The sequence below is a fragment of the Heloderma suspectum genome, chromosome 3, assembly GCF_057233095.1.
Source record: "Heloderma suspectum isolate Gila_16-S chromosome 3, 16-S_ref, whole genome shotgun sequence".
Taxonomy (NCBI): domain Eukaryota; kingdom Metazoa; phylum Chordata; class Lepidosauria; order Squamata; family Helodermatidae; genus Heloderma; species Heloderma suspectum.
Genome location: NC_139460.1, coordinates 167628986 through 167646890, shown reverse-complemented (window position 1 = coordinate 167646890; position 17905 = coordinate 167628986). Strand labels below are relative to the sequence as shown.

The window sequence follows — 17905 nt, the reverse complement described above, 5'->3', positions numbered from 1 at the left end:
ATGGACCTTGGAAGCATGACTTACAAGCTTCAGCCACAAGATGGCTATATTTGATTAAATTTGAAGAAAAATGTTGAATAACAGCATACTTTATTGTGAATAGAGTTAAAATATTTCAAATTTGTAAAATGATCATCTGAAGGAAATCTGATCATTTTCAGTGTTAGACACATTCAGAGCTAATCTAAGCTATGTGCAGTTAGCACTGTTCTTAATAGTTATTATTGGACTACTTTGTTTAATGTGCAGCAATTTAGGTTGCCAATCTAGGTGTTCTCTAGAAATATTTTAAATAACCAGTTAGTTATGTAAATGAAATGAAGGGATCTATTTTTTACATTGTTGTAGTGAGGGTGAGATCCAGATCCTGTTTTTTGTCTTTTTGATTTTAGGCATTAAAGTGACCCATTCTTCCCTGATGGGATGACAGTTGCATTGATTATATAGTATTTTGAATTTGGATGGCACAGTTGTATAATTAAATGTATATAGTTTAAATGTCTGTAATCTCCATGTGACAAGCTGAAAAAGTAGGGATGTTTGCACTGCTGTGGGGTTAGTGAGCTGAAGAAGACATTATCTAAATGGCTTCATAGGGTAGAGAGGAAGAGGGAAATTATGGTTAGATATTGATGCCCAGCTTTGGGACTGGGACATATCTGTCAATTTGTAGATAGATTTTCCAGTACTGACTGCCTGTAGATATGGGCTGGAGTTGAACAGTTCTACATGAGACACAGCCTGTGATCAAAAGAGCTATTTAGGCAAGCCCAAGAATATGGGTGTTCCTGTGGAATTTTTGACTGTTTTATTCCCTTTGGAACCCATGCTTCAAACTGCTTTAGAAAATCCTCTCATTTTCAAAGGCAGTTTCCTTGTACCATAGAGGGGGGCACTATTGTCTGAGGAAAAAGCCACGCAAGACTCATTGTACTGTTCTTTGGATCCTATCAGAGTATCCAGACAGAAATTCAGCCACATGCTACTTAAGGTTACTGAATTCAGCAGTGAATTGGCACCAGCACAAAACAGAACAAAGCTAATGATGATGATTAAAAAACCCTTGCCCTTGGTCTTCACAGCTAGAAGGTCCATGTGTTCTGCAGATCCAAAAAGTTCGCAATATAGCTGCACCAAAGGATAATGAAGAATCTCAGGCTGCTCCCAGAATGCTGCGTTTGCAGATGACTGATGGGCACACAAGCTGCACTGCAATAGAATATAATTACATGTCAAAAATAAGGTAAACAATGCTTATTTTTACCTTACAGTGACTTTTAAAGCACTTTAGTTGTCTGAAATCTCTAAATGCACTTTAAATATACAGAATACTTCTGTGTTTGCACGATCTTCTAAAGGAGAAAGAGTTTGTTCCTGAAATTGAGTAGAAATTTTCTTATATAAAACTCCTTTATACCTTTTTCTGTTTCCGGTGTATTCCCCCAAGATTTAAGAAGCTAATATAGGCCCTATTATGTAGCAGCCATTGGTTTTCCTATATAAAAGACAGAGAAAGAAGTATGTTGTATACTCTCACTATAAAAACTGAATTAAATAGAAAGCTTTAGGATGATATGCATTATAACTATAATTAAAGCTCTCCTCCAGATTCCTTGGGCAACTTTGTGATTATGTTTATGGTATCCATTCATGTAATGGATTGGAGTTTGACATGGGGTGATAACAGCTGAAACTGCATCTGATAAGCTGATTGAATTGGGTATGTGAAATGACATAAATTTCATTACTAATGTGCTAATGGTGTGCATATAGCAGGTGTCTGCAACTGGTCTCCTGTGGGTGCATTTGGATTTTTGAGACACTGTATTGGCACTGACCAAAATTGACTGTTGGAGGGGGACTGGAAAAAGCCTGCCATGGGGTGTTGGCAATCACAAAATGTACTACTGCAGTGAATATCCATTTCATAGAAAGACAAACTGTTGAGGCTAGAAAACAAGCATACTCATATGAACCCAGACATTTCTGTTCCAACGAAATGCCTATTTCACAAAAAGACACACCAATTTCCCTAAATCACCTTTAAATAAATAATTTTAAATTAATTTCCCCATAATAGGAACATGCCCCTCCAAGTCATTTTCCCCAAATGCACAAAAAAACCCCACAGCCCCCCCGCCCCCCACGCACACAAACATACATTCCCCCAAATTCCTCACTGTCTTTCTCTCCCCTGCCCCCCAGCTTTCCCAGCTGGGAGAAGGCTGGAAAAACCAGCAACACGGAGGGAAAGAGGCCTGGAAAAGCCATGGGACAACGGGGGGGGGGGGGGGGAGAAAAGCCTGAGAAAGCTAGAGAGAAGCTGGGAATGCCAGTGAGGACTTTGGTAATCCAACAATAATTATTAAAATTGCTAATTGCAGGTAGCTTAGATTAGCTCTGAATTTCCAGCTACAATCATAATAGTAGCGTAGGAGGTAACTCATGAATAAAGCTGTTGGCAAAGGACAATATCTAAACCACCCATCCCTTTTCAGTCCAAGTGCCAAATTTTGATGTGGCAAAGGTCTTTGGATGGTTTATTCTATCTGTGGGTGTAGCCAAAGGGAGAGTGGGCAGAGCCAAAAAGTGATTCTTACCAATTTTAAGCCAACTCAGAAGTAAGCTGGACTGAATCATTCAGCAGCATTTTCAGATAGCATCTCAAACACCAATCCTCTGCATGTCTAGGCAGAAACATGCATGAGCAACATATCTACTTACAAGTAAGCAGGACAGGCCTCTGCATGTCTACTCAAAAGTAAGCGGGACAGGCCTCAGAAGTAAACAGGCCTGAATCATTCAGCAGCTTCCTCCTAGCTGCCCCTCTCCCCAGAGGGGAAACCTTTCTGATCAGCCCCTGATCAGAGATAAGAACTTTTCCAAAGATAAGAGCTTTTCTCTGCTGGGAGAGGGAAGGAGAGTGCCTGGGGAAGAAACTGGTGGGCCACATAAGGACGCTCTGTGCACCAAAGCTTCACCATGCCTAGGAATATGGAAGACCAAGTTCCAGCCCTCATCACTATTAGGTTCCTTGCTTTATCTTTGGTTAGCACAGAATGTAACTGTTAACTACAGCCACCAGTATATGACCACAGAGAAAGTAGAGTGTTTTCTCTTCAGCTCGTGCTTGATCCAGATTTGAAATGTCTCATGACGCTTCACACTGGAGAGCTCTTGATGCTGTTTAGGAATTGCAGATACTTGATAAAGTTCTACACCCTTTCTGTATTGCTTGGCTAATGTCCATGCTTTAATTCCTTGGGGTTCCCGCAAGACCATGAACATGCATGTCCTATTGCAGTCCCATAGAGGCAAGATCCCTTATATTCCAGTTTCATGTACTATTCTTTTGTTTCCAGCAACAGGATTCATTCCTGCCCAAGTATTCCTAGTCTGAACTTGATTTTTGAAGTGATTGAGAGCTGATTGTCTTAATTTACTCAGTCAGTTTGATGGATGAGCGGAACAGCTGAAAACTGACATCATAATGATTAATGTTTTGTAGATGCTGCAGCCTTGAAACTGCATTTTGTGTTTACCTGTTTTGACACTGAACAATGGATACACTTGATAAAAAGTGTACAGTAAAACATGTTTTCAAGGAGTGCTGTCAGAAAAAATATGGAGATGGATTCTTATGCTTCCTGCATAATGTGATAGTGATGGGCCATGCATCTTCTTGTGACTTTTAGCTGTGTCTTAAAATGCAGTTAAGTTCTGTGTAGTGCAATGGGTTCTTTCTAGTGATGTTGCAGCAGTTTGGCATTTTAAAAACAATGCAATGTGGTTTCACATTGTTATAAATAGTATGTGTTTGAAAATTTATTTAACATGTAATACATAAAACAAATTACTTATAACTTATTGCATTCAAGGCAATTCAGGGCAACATAATTGTAATAACGCTGTACTGTATTGTCCTGGTAACTTGGCAACATTTAAAGATGTACTCTTTTTCTTGTCTGTAGCCTGAACACTCCTCCTGGAACAAAAATTAAACTATTGGGAATTGTGGAAGTGAAAAATGGCTTCCTCCTTCTGGATGACAGCAACGCAGTGATCCTTGGTGGAGAAGTGGAACATCTTATAGAAAAGTGGGAGTTGCAAAGGGTGAGGTAACATGATGCTTTTTCCTACCTTAAGCTGAATGTTTATCTTCAAATTGTTTATCATATATATATATATATATATATATATATATATATATACACACACACACACACACACACACACACACACATACATACATACACACACATATACACAGAGAGAGAGAGAGAGAGAGAGAGAGAGATCATTGTGATTATGTCTGGTTGGCACAATTAGTTATGCCTGATAATGACTTGTCATATTTTATGCTATGGTTAAAAATATTTCCATGGAATGGCAGCATTTAAAACCAGATAATTTGGTGAGCTGGTTTTGTTAGCTGTTTGGGACATCAAATTAAAAAATGGACACTAAAAGTTTTATATTTGGAATGCCCAATTTCTTTATTAATGTTCTCTCTAGTAGTTAACTTTGATGCTACAAATAGCTGTGTGTCTGCTATATATGAGTTTTCTGACATGCCTGATGTTGTTCTGGGGTCTTTTCAGTTTGCCTCCTAATTTTACTTCAAAGCTCCTCTACTTTCTGAGGCATTTCAGGAAGAAGTTAGGAAAAATGCATTGTATATAAGTTATCTATAGAATGGCAGTATGTATATCTGATTATAAATAGGGGGAAATAATGGGAACTATATCTTGGTTAATTTAATTCTATGTTGATTTGATTATTTTCCTCTTAGTTGTAACTGAACTCTCAGGTTTTCTGAATGTACCAGCTAGGGAATGGCATATTAGCTTACCTTGAGGGCTTAGCTAAGGGAAAAGGCATAAGAGCTTATATAGGTCATGAATGGGCAGAAGGTAAATTGGGATCTACTGGTAGATCACTGAGTGATTTGCAGTAGATCATCAAGGCTTTTTCTGACTCCCAGTTGTTGAACAGTTGCAACAACTCTTCCCTGCAAATTAGGATGTTCAAGCTAAGAGAGTTCGGAGGGACCAAGGAGTTATTTTTTGTCTGAAAAGTCTTGGAGCTCAATTCTGGCACTCGAACACAAATTCCTGGTCTGAGGTGTACTCAGGGGTGTCTTGTTCCTTAATTCTGTCTTCCCTCCCCTCTTTCCAAGTCACTGTTTTGTACATGGCTCCAGTTGATGGGGTTCTAGGAAAAACAGTAGATCCCGTAAGCTTGGAGACGACCCACTCCTGCCCACACAAACCAGAACTCGTGACTTGACTCCCAAACAAGCCAGTCATTGGAAACCAACAACAAACCCTGACTTCTCATTCCTGCTTGTTAGGGGAACAGTAAACTAGGAGTCCTGGTCTGGATATAATGCCAAACATTTGCTGCCTGATTAGTTTAGCTGCTCCCACTGGCAGGAAGAGCAAAGCAGGAGTGATTGACTAGTCTGCACCAGCACATTGCTTGTGACCAATAAGTGAACAAGACCATTGTGTGCTGCTGATGAACTGTTACAGGGTGGGGGAAGCTTAATTCACATCAAACACTGGGTTGTGTTGTGTGGCCAATTCCTAGAACAGCTATCTCTCCATGATGTTAGAGCAGCAATGTGCCAAACATGAAGCAAGTACTATGTGGTTTTGTGTAGCCTTGTTTCAATCCTAAATACCTCTGAATCTGTGCCACTTTTAATTTGTGGTAAAATGACCTGTATATGTAATGATCTGTTTATTTCTTTAGGGACATGAGCTATCAGCACTGCTGTTAATGTCCAATCTAAATTATATAGTCCTGTTTAGGAAGTCTGCAGGCTCTATTCAACTTTTTCAAGCTCTTCTGTGCCTTCACATGTGTGAGGGTGAGAGAACAAATTCTGAGAAATATGCTCAGAACATCTGTGGCCCTAATACGGCTTATTAATAAGTTGGTAGGTGCAAGGAATGATAGGTAGGGGAGAGAAAACCTCTCGCCCCTCTTGCTTTGGTATTGGAAAGATGCCACCTATTTCCTTTTCATTTTTTTCCTTACCAGTTAATGAAAACATTGATTAATTTTACAGAGCTTATCAAAACACAACAGAAGTAACATAGGAACAGAAGGTGGACCTCCTCCCTTTGTGCCTTTTGGGCAGGTATGTCACATGTTTTAAGAAGTGGACTTCCACGTCTGTAATGCCACTTTTAGACCATAACTATAGTTCTGTTGTATTTGGAATATTCATTCTTAACTGTTGAGTGACTTAAAATTTAGTTAAAAATAGTCTTTTATATATGTTGTGACAGCACCTTTTTTGCTAAATGATCAGTTAATTGTACTTGAGCTTTTCTTTTTCTTTTTTAATTTGCAGTGTTTTTTAGGATCATTATTTAACTGGGTACTATGCTGGACAAATATATTTAAATATTTATTTATAAATTAGAATAACTAAGAAAATACATGTAAAAAAATAATTTGCTCCCTACTAGAGAATCTCCAAGGGGCAGGACAAGTGCCACTTGAGAGAACACGGTGCTTACCTTTTTAGCAGTTGAATATTTTGCAGAATATCTTTCTTCATTTGGTTTTTCATACTGAGCTTTCCCCCCATTGCACTCTTCGAGGTTTTTTTCTCCATTTCCTGCCCATGTGCCTACAGCATTGAGAACGTTTTTGCTTTGGGGGTTAAAAGTCTCTATTCTTTCTATTTGGTGCCAGCCAGGGTCCAAAAACTGGATACACTCCATTCCGTCTTCTAGCAAGCAGGATTGTTTAATTAAAAAAAGGCTCAACCATAGGCTGGACTAAGACGCATCTCTCCCTAGCTAAGGCCAGTCTTTCCTCTGCTGTCTCAATGAATGAATAACCTGTGTAATCAAAGCAGGTCTGAAGAAAGATTAAAATTAAAAAAACTAATATAATAAAAGAAAAGAGGAGAAAGGAACTGGGAACAGAGTCCTTTCCTGACTCCTGGCTCTGAGGGGCTACTAGCCAACCTGTGTCAGCTTACCTTCCTTTTCCCTCTCCCCTGGCTGTCTACCTACCATCATCTTCTGAAGCATCAGGAAGGTTAGATAGGTGCATAACGTTAAGCCTCATGACCCTTGCCCTGACACATGCCCTCCATTCCACCTGTGGAAAAGGGTCCTTTCCCCAACGTTCTCATTCCCACTCCTTTTTGCAGGTGGGCTGCTGGACTCTTCCTGTTATGAAATCTACATAAAGGTGGGCCTCTTGTGAGCAAGCAGCTATCTTCAGTTGTGTCTGGTTCTCATTTCTTACCTTACACACCACTGGATTTTATTTTTATTATTTTTGGCTCTGGGTGTGAATGGACAACCTATACTTCTCAGCTAGACTTTTGCTGCTGAACCAATCCTGTTGCTCAACGTCCTCCATATCAGGAGGGAGGAAATTGTTCAGACAGAGTGGTTGTGCAGACAAGATCTTGACATCAGCAAATGGACTACGGTGTAGTTTTCTCTCAGTTAATGACACAATTTGGAACCCCCTCATGGGATCTCATTATGACCCCTCACAGTGCAAAGACCACAGAGTTCTTCTTCAGTACCAGAGATCCCCACACAGAGAACATTAACACCAGAGGGAATAGGTGAACCTAATCCTTGTCTCTCCTAAATGGCTGAGGTGTTCCTGGGTTGCTGTTGTCATCAGACGACAATTTCACCCCACCCACATCTACTGGGCTACTCAGCCAGGGTTCCTTTTGGTACCCAAAACTGGACCTTTTCCAGCATTTTTCCTGGAACCTAAAAGCCTTGGGCTACTTCATGTCTGCACCAGGCAGCCTTGTTGTTGTTCAGTCGTTCAGTCGTGTCCGACTCTTCGTGACCCCATGGACCATAGCACGCCAGGCCTTCCTGTCCTACCACGCAGCCTAGAGTTGCATTAACCATTGGTGTTAGGCCAAGGACCAGAGCCCACTAGCAGTTTCAGTGCCTATTATTCTGTAATATCTCCAAGATAGTCATGCCTGGGCCATAAGCCTAACATCTTTGGTAGGCAGGATGTGTTAGGTTCTGTTTTGGCTCTTGTCTCTGGTGTCCTACTATAAAATTGTGTAGCTTCTAAAAGCTGCCATGAACCTCGCCCCTCCCAATGGAACTCTGTTTCCTCACCAAGCAACTCCGTTTGATAAAAGAAGCTCTCACAAGACATTTGTTAGAGCCCCTTAGGGAAGTCTGCCTCCTCATCCCAGGTCATTAAGATCAGGTTGAGCTGACCTTCTGAATAAGAACATAAGAGCCATGCTGGATCAGACCGAGGGCCCATCTAGTCCAGCATTCTGTGGCCAGGCAGGCATCAACCAGGAAACCACAAGCAGGACACCGAGTGCAACAGCACCCTCCCACCCATGTTCCCCAGCAACTGGTGTACACAGGCATACTGTCTCTGATACTGGAGGTAGCACATAGCCATCAGGACTAGTAGTCATTGATAGTCTTCTCCTCCAGGAATTTATCTAACCCCTTTTTAAAGCCATTCAAACTGGTGGCTATCACTACATCTTGTGGTAGCGAATTCCATCGTTTGACTATGTGCTGTGTGAAAAAGTACTTGAATGTTCTACAGGGATAGTGTAGCTCTTCACCTGGACCTTTCCTTTACCTAGAATGTGAATTCATGCTCTCATCATGAACAGGACCTGATCCTCCACTCCTTCTGCTCTAATTTCAAAGAGACAGAATGGTATTATCTCAATGTTAGGAGAGCACTAAAAATCTATCTTCATTAAACGCAACACTACAGGTTGAATCTCTTCATTACCTACAAGATTAGGGATAGATTTAAGACAGCCTCAAAGACCTCTCCCTACAAGTGACATAAATTGTGCATTACAAGGTCCTAGTGAAGCCCACTTCTGGAGAGATCTTAGGCCCACACTTTGCCCAGGAGATAGCGGCTCGTTCAGGTCGGTGTCATCTAGTGAAGGATTATGTAGGGTGGCAACATAGTCCTCCTTTCAAACCTTCACAAGACGCTACCAGTTAATGTCTTGGCATCTGCTGAAGCAGACTTGGGTCAAAGGGCCCTTCAGTCTATGTCCCAGCCCTGAGTCTAGCATCTTGTTACCTCATGGAGGCTAGGATTTATCTGCTCTGTTAAGCCCCAGTGCCTGGCACCAAATAGGGAGAACAGAGGATTTGGTTATCTGTGAATTCTTCTACTTGTTCACCAGATAATACAACTGCCACCCACTTGGGTGGGTGTTCTTTACTCATTCATTTGGCTTTTCTGGGTTGGGCCTGGGGTTGGTCATTGCTACATCAGCAGTTTCTCGTCTTAAGAGAGGAAGTAGGAGGTACCACCTCCTAGTCTGGCCTCTCAGCCGAGTCTTTCTCTAGTTAAGGGATCCGGCCTACTAGTGAACAGAGTGGAGAGCATCCAGTTTATGGACCACTGTCTTGTGAACAAGTAGAAGGTGAATTCACAGGTTAGTAAATTCTCAGTTTCAGGCAGGAAAAGTCACTACTTCATGAGTTTGCATGGACACCATCACATAGACAGTACTTTCTTCTGCCCCAGATTTAACAAGCAGGCTGGCACACAGGGAAGGCCCCTTTCTCTCTTGTGGGAGCAACTCTTTAACAGCAGCAGCAACAGGGAAAATTTGGGAAGATAGCCCATCTCAGACTTCAAAACTAGCTAAGTGCTCAAGTTTGAAGTCATGTGCAAGTTGCACATCTCATTTACCTTCATTGCCATAAGGATTCAGCATTCATGTGATCAGGAAGGAACTGAATGGTAAAGCTGTTCCCATACCTTGTTGCCTGCCTAGTAGGTAGGAACCTTAATTCAGGAGGGTAAGCTGGGCTACTTGGAGTTCTAAAAGTTTTTGTGCTGTGTCCTGCATGTGTACAGTCTCATATATGAAATGACAAAGAGAGATATACTGAACAACAGACATTGTGTACATGAAACATCTTTTAATCAGTTTACATATCCTAGTCTTTGAGGCAAATGCTTTATTATATTTGCTGAAACAGCCTAGCACAATTGCTCTCCTAGAATGTATTTGTGTCAGCCTGGTTCCTATATAGTAGAAACTGGGCTGTTCAGGATAGGTCATGATTTGAGTTAAGCACACAGGTAAATTGTGATTTGATTCTATTATATGAACAGTGAAATGTCTGGTAGATTTGTCTGTTTTTCAAAAAATGCTTCTATGTTGCCAGAGATGTGTATCTCAGCTGCAAGTAGACAGCAGGGAGCTTGATCGGAGAAAAACTCTGCAAGTGACAAATGTGGCTAAACCTGTTGGAGACAATGATGAATTTGAAAAACAGCGAACAGCTGCTATTGCAGAAGTAGCAAAAAGCAAGGAGGTAAGAATGAAAGCTTGATCCAGTATTTACTTCCATTTTATTAACAAGTTGCGCCCTCTTTGGATACAACAATGTCCATGTTTTCCTCTATTGGTACGGTATGTGGAGAAACACGTATGAAGGTATTTGGTGTGATCTAGCAAAGGAAATTATCCAAGGGAGACAGGGAGCTTTTAAACTGGTTGAGGAGTTTGTATGGAGAACTACTGAAAGGAAAACTATGCAATAAACTTGGAAATGTACACAGTTCTGTTGTGTTCATATCTATGGAGTATAGCCATTTAAGCTAATTAGAAAACTTGAGTGTTTGCTTTCTTGAAAAGTATGCTTTTGTCTAACTTTGTCCCAATACCTGGTTTCCAAAAATGTAGGGGAATAGTTTGTTCGGGAAAAACAGACACACCAACCAAAGAAAGCTTCACAGAGATAATGTGCATGCATACTGAATTACAGACAATATGTCTGTTAACTCTGGGTTCTTTAGCTGGTGTGCGTGTTACCTGGTTTCCTACAGAGAACATATTTTAACTGAAATACCTTGCTTTGTATGAATGCAAACAGTTTTAGTAATGTAAGATTTATTAGTTAAATTGAATACTGAACGCTGTACCTATACTGTTTTTGAGTTTAACATGTGAATATGTGGGTCATATTCTTCCTTACAATTTCTGTTTTAACTTCTTAGATTAATCCAAAATTCTGTGCTTTATAATCTTTTATAGTGTTATGCTTTATAATCTTTTTATAGTGTTATGTGGAACAGGAAAGAACAGAATGGACTTAAGAAATCAGAATTCTGTTTGCAGGAATGTTAAAATGGGTATAATCATATTGAATTTCTCAGTAGTTTTATAAATAAAGTTAAACAGCCATGGATTTACTGAAACATCATTTCTCTTATCTGAAGACCAAGACATTTGGAGGTGGAGGTGGCAGTACTAGAAGCAATCTCAGTGTGAGTGCAGGAGGGAATCGAAGCAGGGAAGTGTTCCAAAAAGAGAAGTTGAAACCTGAGGGGAAAAATGAAGGAGTCTATCGAGAACTGGTAAGCTTTGGGATCTCAGCACACCTGCCATCATCAGTATTTTGTATGAAGATTAAAAGATGTTCAGTTGCTAGTTCTTTAGCTTGTGTATAGAACATAGACATCTCAGCTAACTCAAAATTGGATGTTTTCTGGAGCTACTAGAAGTAGAAGTGAATTAATAGTAGCATTGCAGTCTTAACACAAGCAGTCCCTGGTTCAACTCTTGCCTCAGCCGTGAACTCATTGTGTGGCCTTGAACAAGTCACTATCTCTTCAGTTTCTCTGCAGTATTGGCATAACACCAACCTACTGGCTAGGGCTTTGGAAGGATAATTGAACTAATGTCTTTAAAGCATTTTGATTGCTAAAATTGTACTAAATGCTGCTTATTATTCCTCAATGTTGCTTAGAAATGAAAAGTTTAGATAAAACAAGTACCTTGGATTTTAAATAAACTGATACAAGGTTACAACAAGAGAGAATGCTTAATTTCATAGTCATACCTGAAAAGACAAAACTATGCAGGTTATGGGTATACCATTGCTTGCAAAACACTACCATAGTTTTTTGACAGATTAGTGTTAAATATGTTTACTGACAAGATATTGCCAGTTTTCAGAGGCAAAAAACCCTGATTATAAGTGCTGTTGCTTTGCTGATTGTGTAGTTCAGCATCAAATTCACTAATATTTCTTTAAAAAGCATTGTGACAACTGTTCATCTGCAAGGTGAACAGAGAGCTTCGGCTATTGGGCAGTATAGAAATTAAATAAATAAATAAATAAAGAGAGAGAAAGAGAGAGAAAGAGAAAGGAAGGAAGGAAGGAAGGAAGGAAGGTGGGCTGTATTAAGTTTGCAAGCTGTGGCCAGGACCCAGATCTGAAAAAATAGTTCCACAAGTACAAAGCGCTTTAGATGTACGCTTTTCTCAAACAGCAGTTACTCATGCTGCTCAGCCAACTGCTTTTGAAAGTGAGGGGACTTTCAAAAGTAGTTTGCAGTATGGCATGGAGGTCAGCTGTTCAAGTGTGGAGATAGAGAGTCCAATCCAAACAACTTGCAAGAGCCTAAATAGTTTTTTGTACCTTGGTCTGAGACTCGGTGAGCATGAATCTCCTATAGAATGAGTTTCCACACTGACTTGAATTTTGAGGTTAGCCAGGTACATGCATCCCCCATTGAAATTGGCAGGCAAGCATTTTTGTGCATAAGGGCTTTGATGGACTTGAGGAACCCCTTGATCAGGCTGAATGGTGGCTTTCCTGAAACTTACTAGAGGCAGACAGCTGAATGACAGAGCTGCGATACTTGGAACATGATTGGACAGGCCCATTTCTAACTTGACCATCCCAGAAAATACACTGGCTTGTATCCAGTGCTGTGGGAGCAAAAGTCCACTTGCAAAAGAGGCTTTACCACCTGTTCATCCCCACTGCATCCTCCCAATGCCTCTTGAAAAATCTCTCCTGAGAGTCAGGGGAAAGGCCTGAAATATGGCATATGGGCTGCAGTGGGAGGCAGAATAGCTCTAGTGATGTAAAATTTCTGCACGTTTTGAAGCCATGCAGGGGAAAACCCTTATTTCTGGGGGATGGGGGTAGGGAAAGGGAAACTTTGGGGGAAATTATGCAGTTTTTTAAAGCTGTCTTTACAGATCTAAAGTCAGTTTGTTACTTTAGGAACATAAAGTGTATTATGTATAACTTGATTTGCTTCATAAAATTATCATTACAATTAAAAAGATTTGAGAACAAACTCAGTAAATGTGTAGTTGTTGTTTGAATAAATCATACTTTTAAATGTGATATACCAAACATTATAATTGTATGAGCAAACCAAGTTATACATAATACATTTTAGGTTCCTGTTTTATTTTTGACTAGAGGGAACTTCAACAAGTAGTCCCTGAAACATCTGAATCATCCTAGAAACAAGAAGTAGCAAGAGATGCAGGCAGAGAAAGACCAGTGTACAGCATCTGTTCCTGTTTGTGAGGAATTGGTTGGGGTGGCGTTTATAGGAATCTGGTCTGAAGTAAAACCTACTGAGACCTTACCTGGCTGGAAAAGACTCTCTTATGTATTAGGAATAGTGACCAAGCATATTTAATTTAACTATCTTTAAGCAATCTTAACCTATTTGAAGAGTGTCATTTTATTCCCTTTGGTAAATATTTCCCCTTAATAAAGTTAATCCTAACTTTTGTTAATTTTAAAGGTTATCTCTAGTGGTGGTGTCAGCCCCATGCCTACACTATAAGAACCACACTACTGAGTTTCCTTTAGGTTGAGAGGGTTTATTTTGGTGGCAGTGGTTAAAGGTTTTATAGCCAAGGCAGCATTCCCTAATGGTGAGGTGTAATTGGGAACTTCATTAAAAACTGCAGTAGTTAATTCCATAGACCCAAGCCTCAATGTTTGTTTGTTTGTTTGTTTAAAAGAAATAGGTGGGATAACCCACAAGTTCAGTTGCATGAATGTAGTGATGGGATAACCGACAATGTTTCTTTCACATATGGGTTTTAGAACTACATTCATTGACTGCTACAGAGGTTAATCAGCACAAGCCCAGAAGCACATGATTCTATAAAACAAAACCAGTACTGTCAGGAACGCACATTTTCTTCACATATTATGATGTGGTGACTCCAATCACATATTGGGAAACTGAACACAACTTGGCACATCCCTCAATGTCTATCAGTAAAAGATACACTAGAACAATAACTTTAATATGGAATGGAAGAAATAACGATCCTGGGAATCTTACAGAGGGGATTAAAAAAGATTTCCCCCTATGGCTTCAAGATTTCCAGAAATTTTACATGTGTAGTCTTCCTCCAAACATCTCCCTATTAAGTAGCTTTTAGAAATCATTTAGGGGAGTGAAGGCCAGGCAGCAATATATGAACATTTTGTCTTAAATATTTATTCATCATTCTAAAAGAATCCAAAATTGGATTCTTACATAATCCAAAATTGTTCCATTTTTCTAACTTTTCAGAAAAATAAAACAAAAAAGATACTTAGAAAAACCTGGGCATGGGGGCGAGTTTTCTCCCATTTTTTCTGGATTTTTCATGGCCTTTTACATCTCTCCTGGTAAAGGCACAGGAAGAAGTGAATAGGGAGGTGATGATTATAACTGTGATGGTTATTTGACCACATTGACTGGGTTTGGACATCATGATAACCCACGATGGCTTAATTTAACCACGATGGCTTAATTAACCCGTCATGGGTTACTGTGTCATCTGGTGAGAGGTGTTTTTTTTTTTTTTTAACTCATGATGGCTTATTGAGCCAAAATAACCCACTCTGATAACCCATGGTTATTTTGGCTGACTGCAGAGCTGTGTGGGAAGAGCGGTCAGAACTGCTACTGCTCTGCTCTTCGCTGGCTTTAGTGCTCAGGAACACGTTAAAGCAACTAAGCTAGCAGTGTAAATGGGGGCAGGGGAAATAAGTAGGATTGGGACCAAACCTCACAGCCAGCCTCCCCTACTCAGGAGGCACCCGATGTCTCATCAAAACCCAGTATCCTGACAGCAGTGAAAATCCAAGGTGGCTAGAAAACCTTGGGGGTTTGCAGGATCCGGGCAAAACTTCATACACAGCCTCCGCCAGTCAGGAGGCATGCAATCCACCATCAAAACCCAGCACGACCATTCACCAAGTAGCAAAAATCTCAAGTGCTGTAAAAAGGGGGTGCTGGCTAGAAAACCTTGGGGGTTTGCAGGATCGGGTCCAAACGTCACACAAGGGCTCTCCTAGTCAGGAGGCACCTGATCCACCATCAAAACCCTGTGCAATTACCCCAGGGGAACAAAAATCCCTAGTACAGCAAACAAAAGGGGTGGCTATAAAACCTTGGGGGTTTGTAGGATAGGGACCAAACTCCACACACAGCCTTGCAAAATAAGCCACACAGTGTGGCTTGTCATTGGAACAACCCATGGTGAGCCAAAGAGACGATTGGACTTACCGTGGGTTGTTCTCCCCCTCCTTCCATCTTGGTCTTTCTGCTGGCCCTGGCAGGTATCCCAAGGGACTTGGCAGCAGAACCTGTCTTGTCTGCCACTAAGTCCCCTTGCAATGGAATCACGCCCCTGGTCATGGTTCTCACCTTTTTTCCCCCCTCTTCCCACACTTTTGCAAATTGGGACTGAATTTTTTTTAATTATTTTTTTGGCCCCAGTAACGTACACAAATGTCCCTGTATTTTCTTTCATTAATTTTTTTTGTAGTCAAAAATACATAGGCTCACTGCTGATTTTACAGCCTTTGACACTTGAGAGGTGGAGGAAAGAGGTGCAGATTATCCCCTTAGCAGGATGATACCCAGGGTTTTAAGTATTGCCCCAACCTTTGGGGATGCCCTGCTTCAAATTCCCACTTGCCTGAGCCCCCAGCATGTTATTTTCCTAGGGATCTACAAGCCACCCCCTTTTTCGCACCCTTTCACAGTAACCAGGGCTATGTTTGACAGCCGTGTCAAAGGTTGCTGCGGTTAGTGTGGAGGGGACCAATCTCTATGAAAATAACATGCTCAGGGCTCAGCGAGTGGGGATTCGAAGCAGGGCAACTGCGCAACTCCAAAAATGACAAAAAACTAATATGTTTTTTTAAATATGGGGACACTTGCACACATTACTGGGGCTGAAAAATAATAATAAAAAATTTTGAACCCATTTTCATGCGGGGAGAGAAATCTTTTTAAAAAGGGTTAATGAAGGAGTGACAGCTCCTCCAAAGTGCTGCTTGGGCATTGTTGGAGAGGCTGTCGCTCGCTTATGGGTGAGATCGCTTGACAAGAGCGGCAGGTGTTTATTCTGCTCTTGCGGTTTGCTTGCTGATACCCACGACCCACAATGAGTTGGCACTGCCAGGTTCAGATGACACGACAACCCATTGTGAGGTCAACAACACCCAAAACAAGCTGTGGGTTGTTAGGGTGGCTTGTTGCCCATGCACAAGCCACCCTGCAGGAATCAGTCTGGATTTGCATGACATGGCAACCCACTGTGGCTTGTCACCCATGATGGGTTGTTGCGTTCTGTGAACCCAGCCATTGGTTTCCTCAGAGATTACTCATACTTTAACAAAGTAGGCTTGTCTAAGTGTTTGTACGTTGCATGTTAATTAACGTTTTAATTTAATATTAATGTCCACTTTAAAACGAAACAGTTTTCTGGAGTACATTGTATCCTGTGATTGACTTTTGTTCTTGTCTCTCCTGAAGGTTGATGAAAAGGCCCTCAAACACATAACAGAAATGGGTTTCAGCAAGGAAGCAGCGAGGCAAGCACTTATGGATAATAGCAACAACCTTGAAGCTTCATTAAACTTTCTTCTGAACAGCAATAAACAGATGACTGTTCAAGGGCCACCCATTCGAGGTACAACTTCAAAGGCTGTCTCACAGAGAAGCATTTTCATAGGAACCAATTATCCTGAACTGCAGCCAAAAGTTTTGTCAATATTTTCCACAAAGCTGCAACCTGTAATCTCTTCCCAAATAACACTGCTGGTGATGGGTTAGAGGAGGGATGGACAACCTGCAGCCCTTGGCCTAATTTCATACACAGAAGGTGAAGCCAAGAGGGAGAGAAGCAGGAAGGGGGCAAAAACAGTGGGGGGGGGAGGCTAAATGGAGTGTAGGGGAAAGTGCTTTGTAAGCAAGCAATTCAGACATCTAACCAGACTGATCTGTCCCTCCCCTAGCAGCCTGCTGGGTGGGGAGAGGAGGAGGAGGAGGGAGAAAGGGGGATGGCAGAAAGGGAGAGGCACCCTGCCTATTACCAGCATCTGGCTCCCAACAGATTACTCCAGAGGGAAAGAAGCACTTGTCAGAAAAAGGTCCCCACCCTTAATTGGTGTAGAATACAGAACATGGTACATACAATCGATATTGTAACCCACTAAGGGATTTGTAGTGGTGATGCTGAAGCCTCTTGATGTGAATGGCTGATGTACCCTAATGTGACTGAGGACACAGGAGGCAGAAGTCCTCAGCTGAGCTGCTAAGATCCTTCAGAGATGCAGGGCAGACAGAAAGGGAGAAAAGGGGCACAAGAGCCTAGAAAATGAGGGGGCAGGAAGGACTAGGAGAAAATGGTTGGAGGAAAGGAATGACGGAGAAATTTGAAATGAGGAAAACTGATAAAGAGAATGTGTAGAGAAGAGAAGAGCACGTAACCATAAACCGTAGAGATAAACTGATCTCAAGTTCCTGTATTTGAACTCTACCAAATCTTAGGCTCCAGGGCTTTTGATATTTTAAACATCACTTATGTATATATGAAAAACTGGTCTAAGCAGAAGCCTTTTGAACATTCTTCCAGGTGCTTTCTTTTTCTTTTCTCTTAAATAAGAAGGATGGGTACCTCGCATAGGCTTAATTAATGTCATGTGGGGTGGGAGCAGAAGAGGAGAAATGGCTTCACATTCATAGAGGAGATGCACTTCATCACCCGTGATCAGCATGTTTTATCATTGGCTAAAGCACAACTGAAGGAGTTTTTAAACAAAATACGATA

The 17905-nt window shown here is 41.1% G+C and overlaps 1 protein-coding gene across 7 annotated transcripts in view; it reads left to right on the top strand.

The window, feature by feature from the left end:
• The window catches only part of TDRD3 (tudor domain containing 3), a 115126-nt gene that overhangs the window by 40313 nt on the left and 56908 nt on the right, over window positions 1-17905 (top strand). For all 7 annotated transcript variants that reach the window (XM_084844868.1, XM_084844870.1, XM_084844866.1 and 4 more), the window contains 6 exons: window positions 1083-1243; window positions 3972-4113; window positions 6077-6148; window positions 10191-10340; window positions 11248-11385; window positions 16609-16765. In XM_084844868.1, coding sequence (XP_084700994.1) covers window positions 1083-1243; window positions 3972-4113; window positions 6077-6148; window positions 10191-10340; window positions 11248-11385; window positions 16609-16765 — 820 coding nt within the window. The remainder of the gene's footprint in view (window positions 1-1082; window positions 1244-3971; window positions 4114-6076; window positions 6149-10190; window positions 10341-11247; window positions 11386-16608; window positions 16766-17905) is intronic.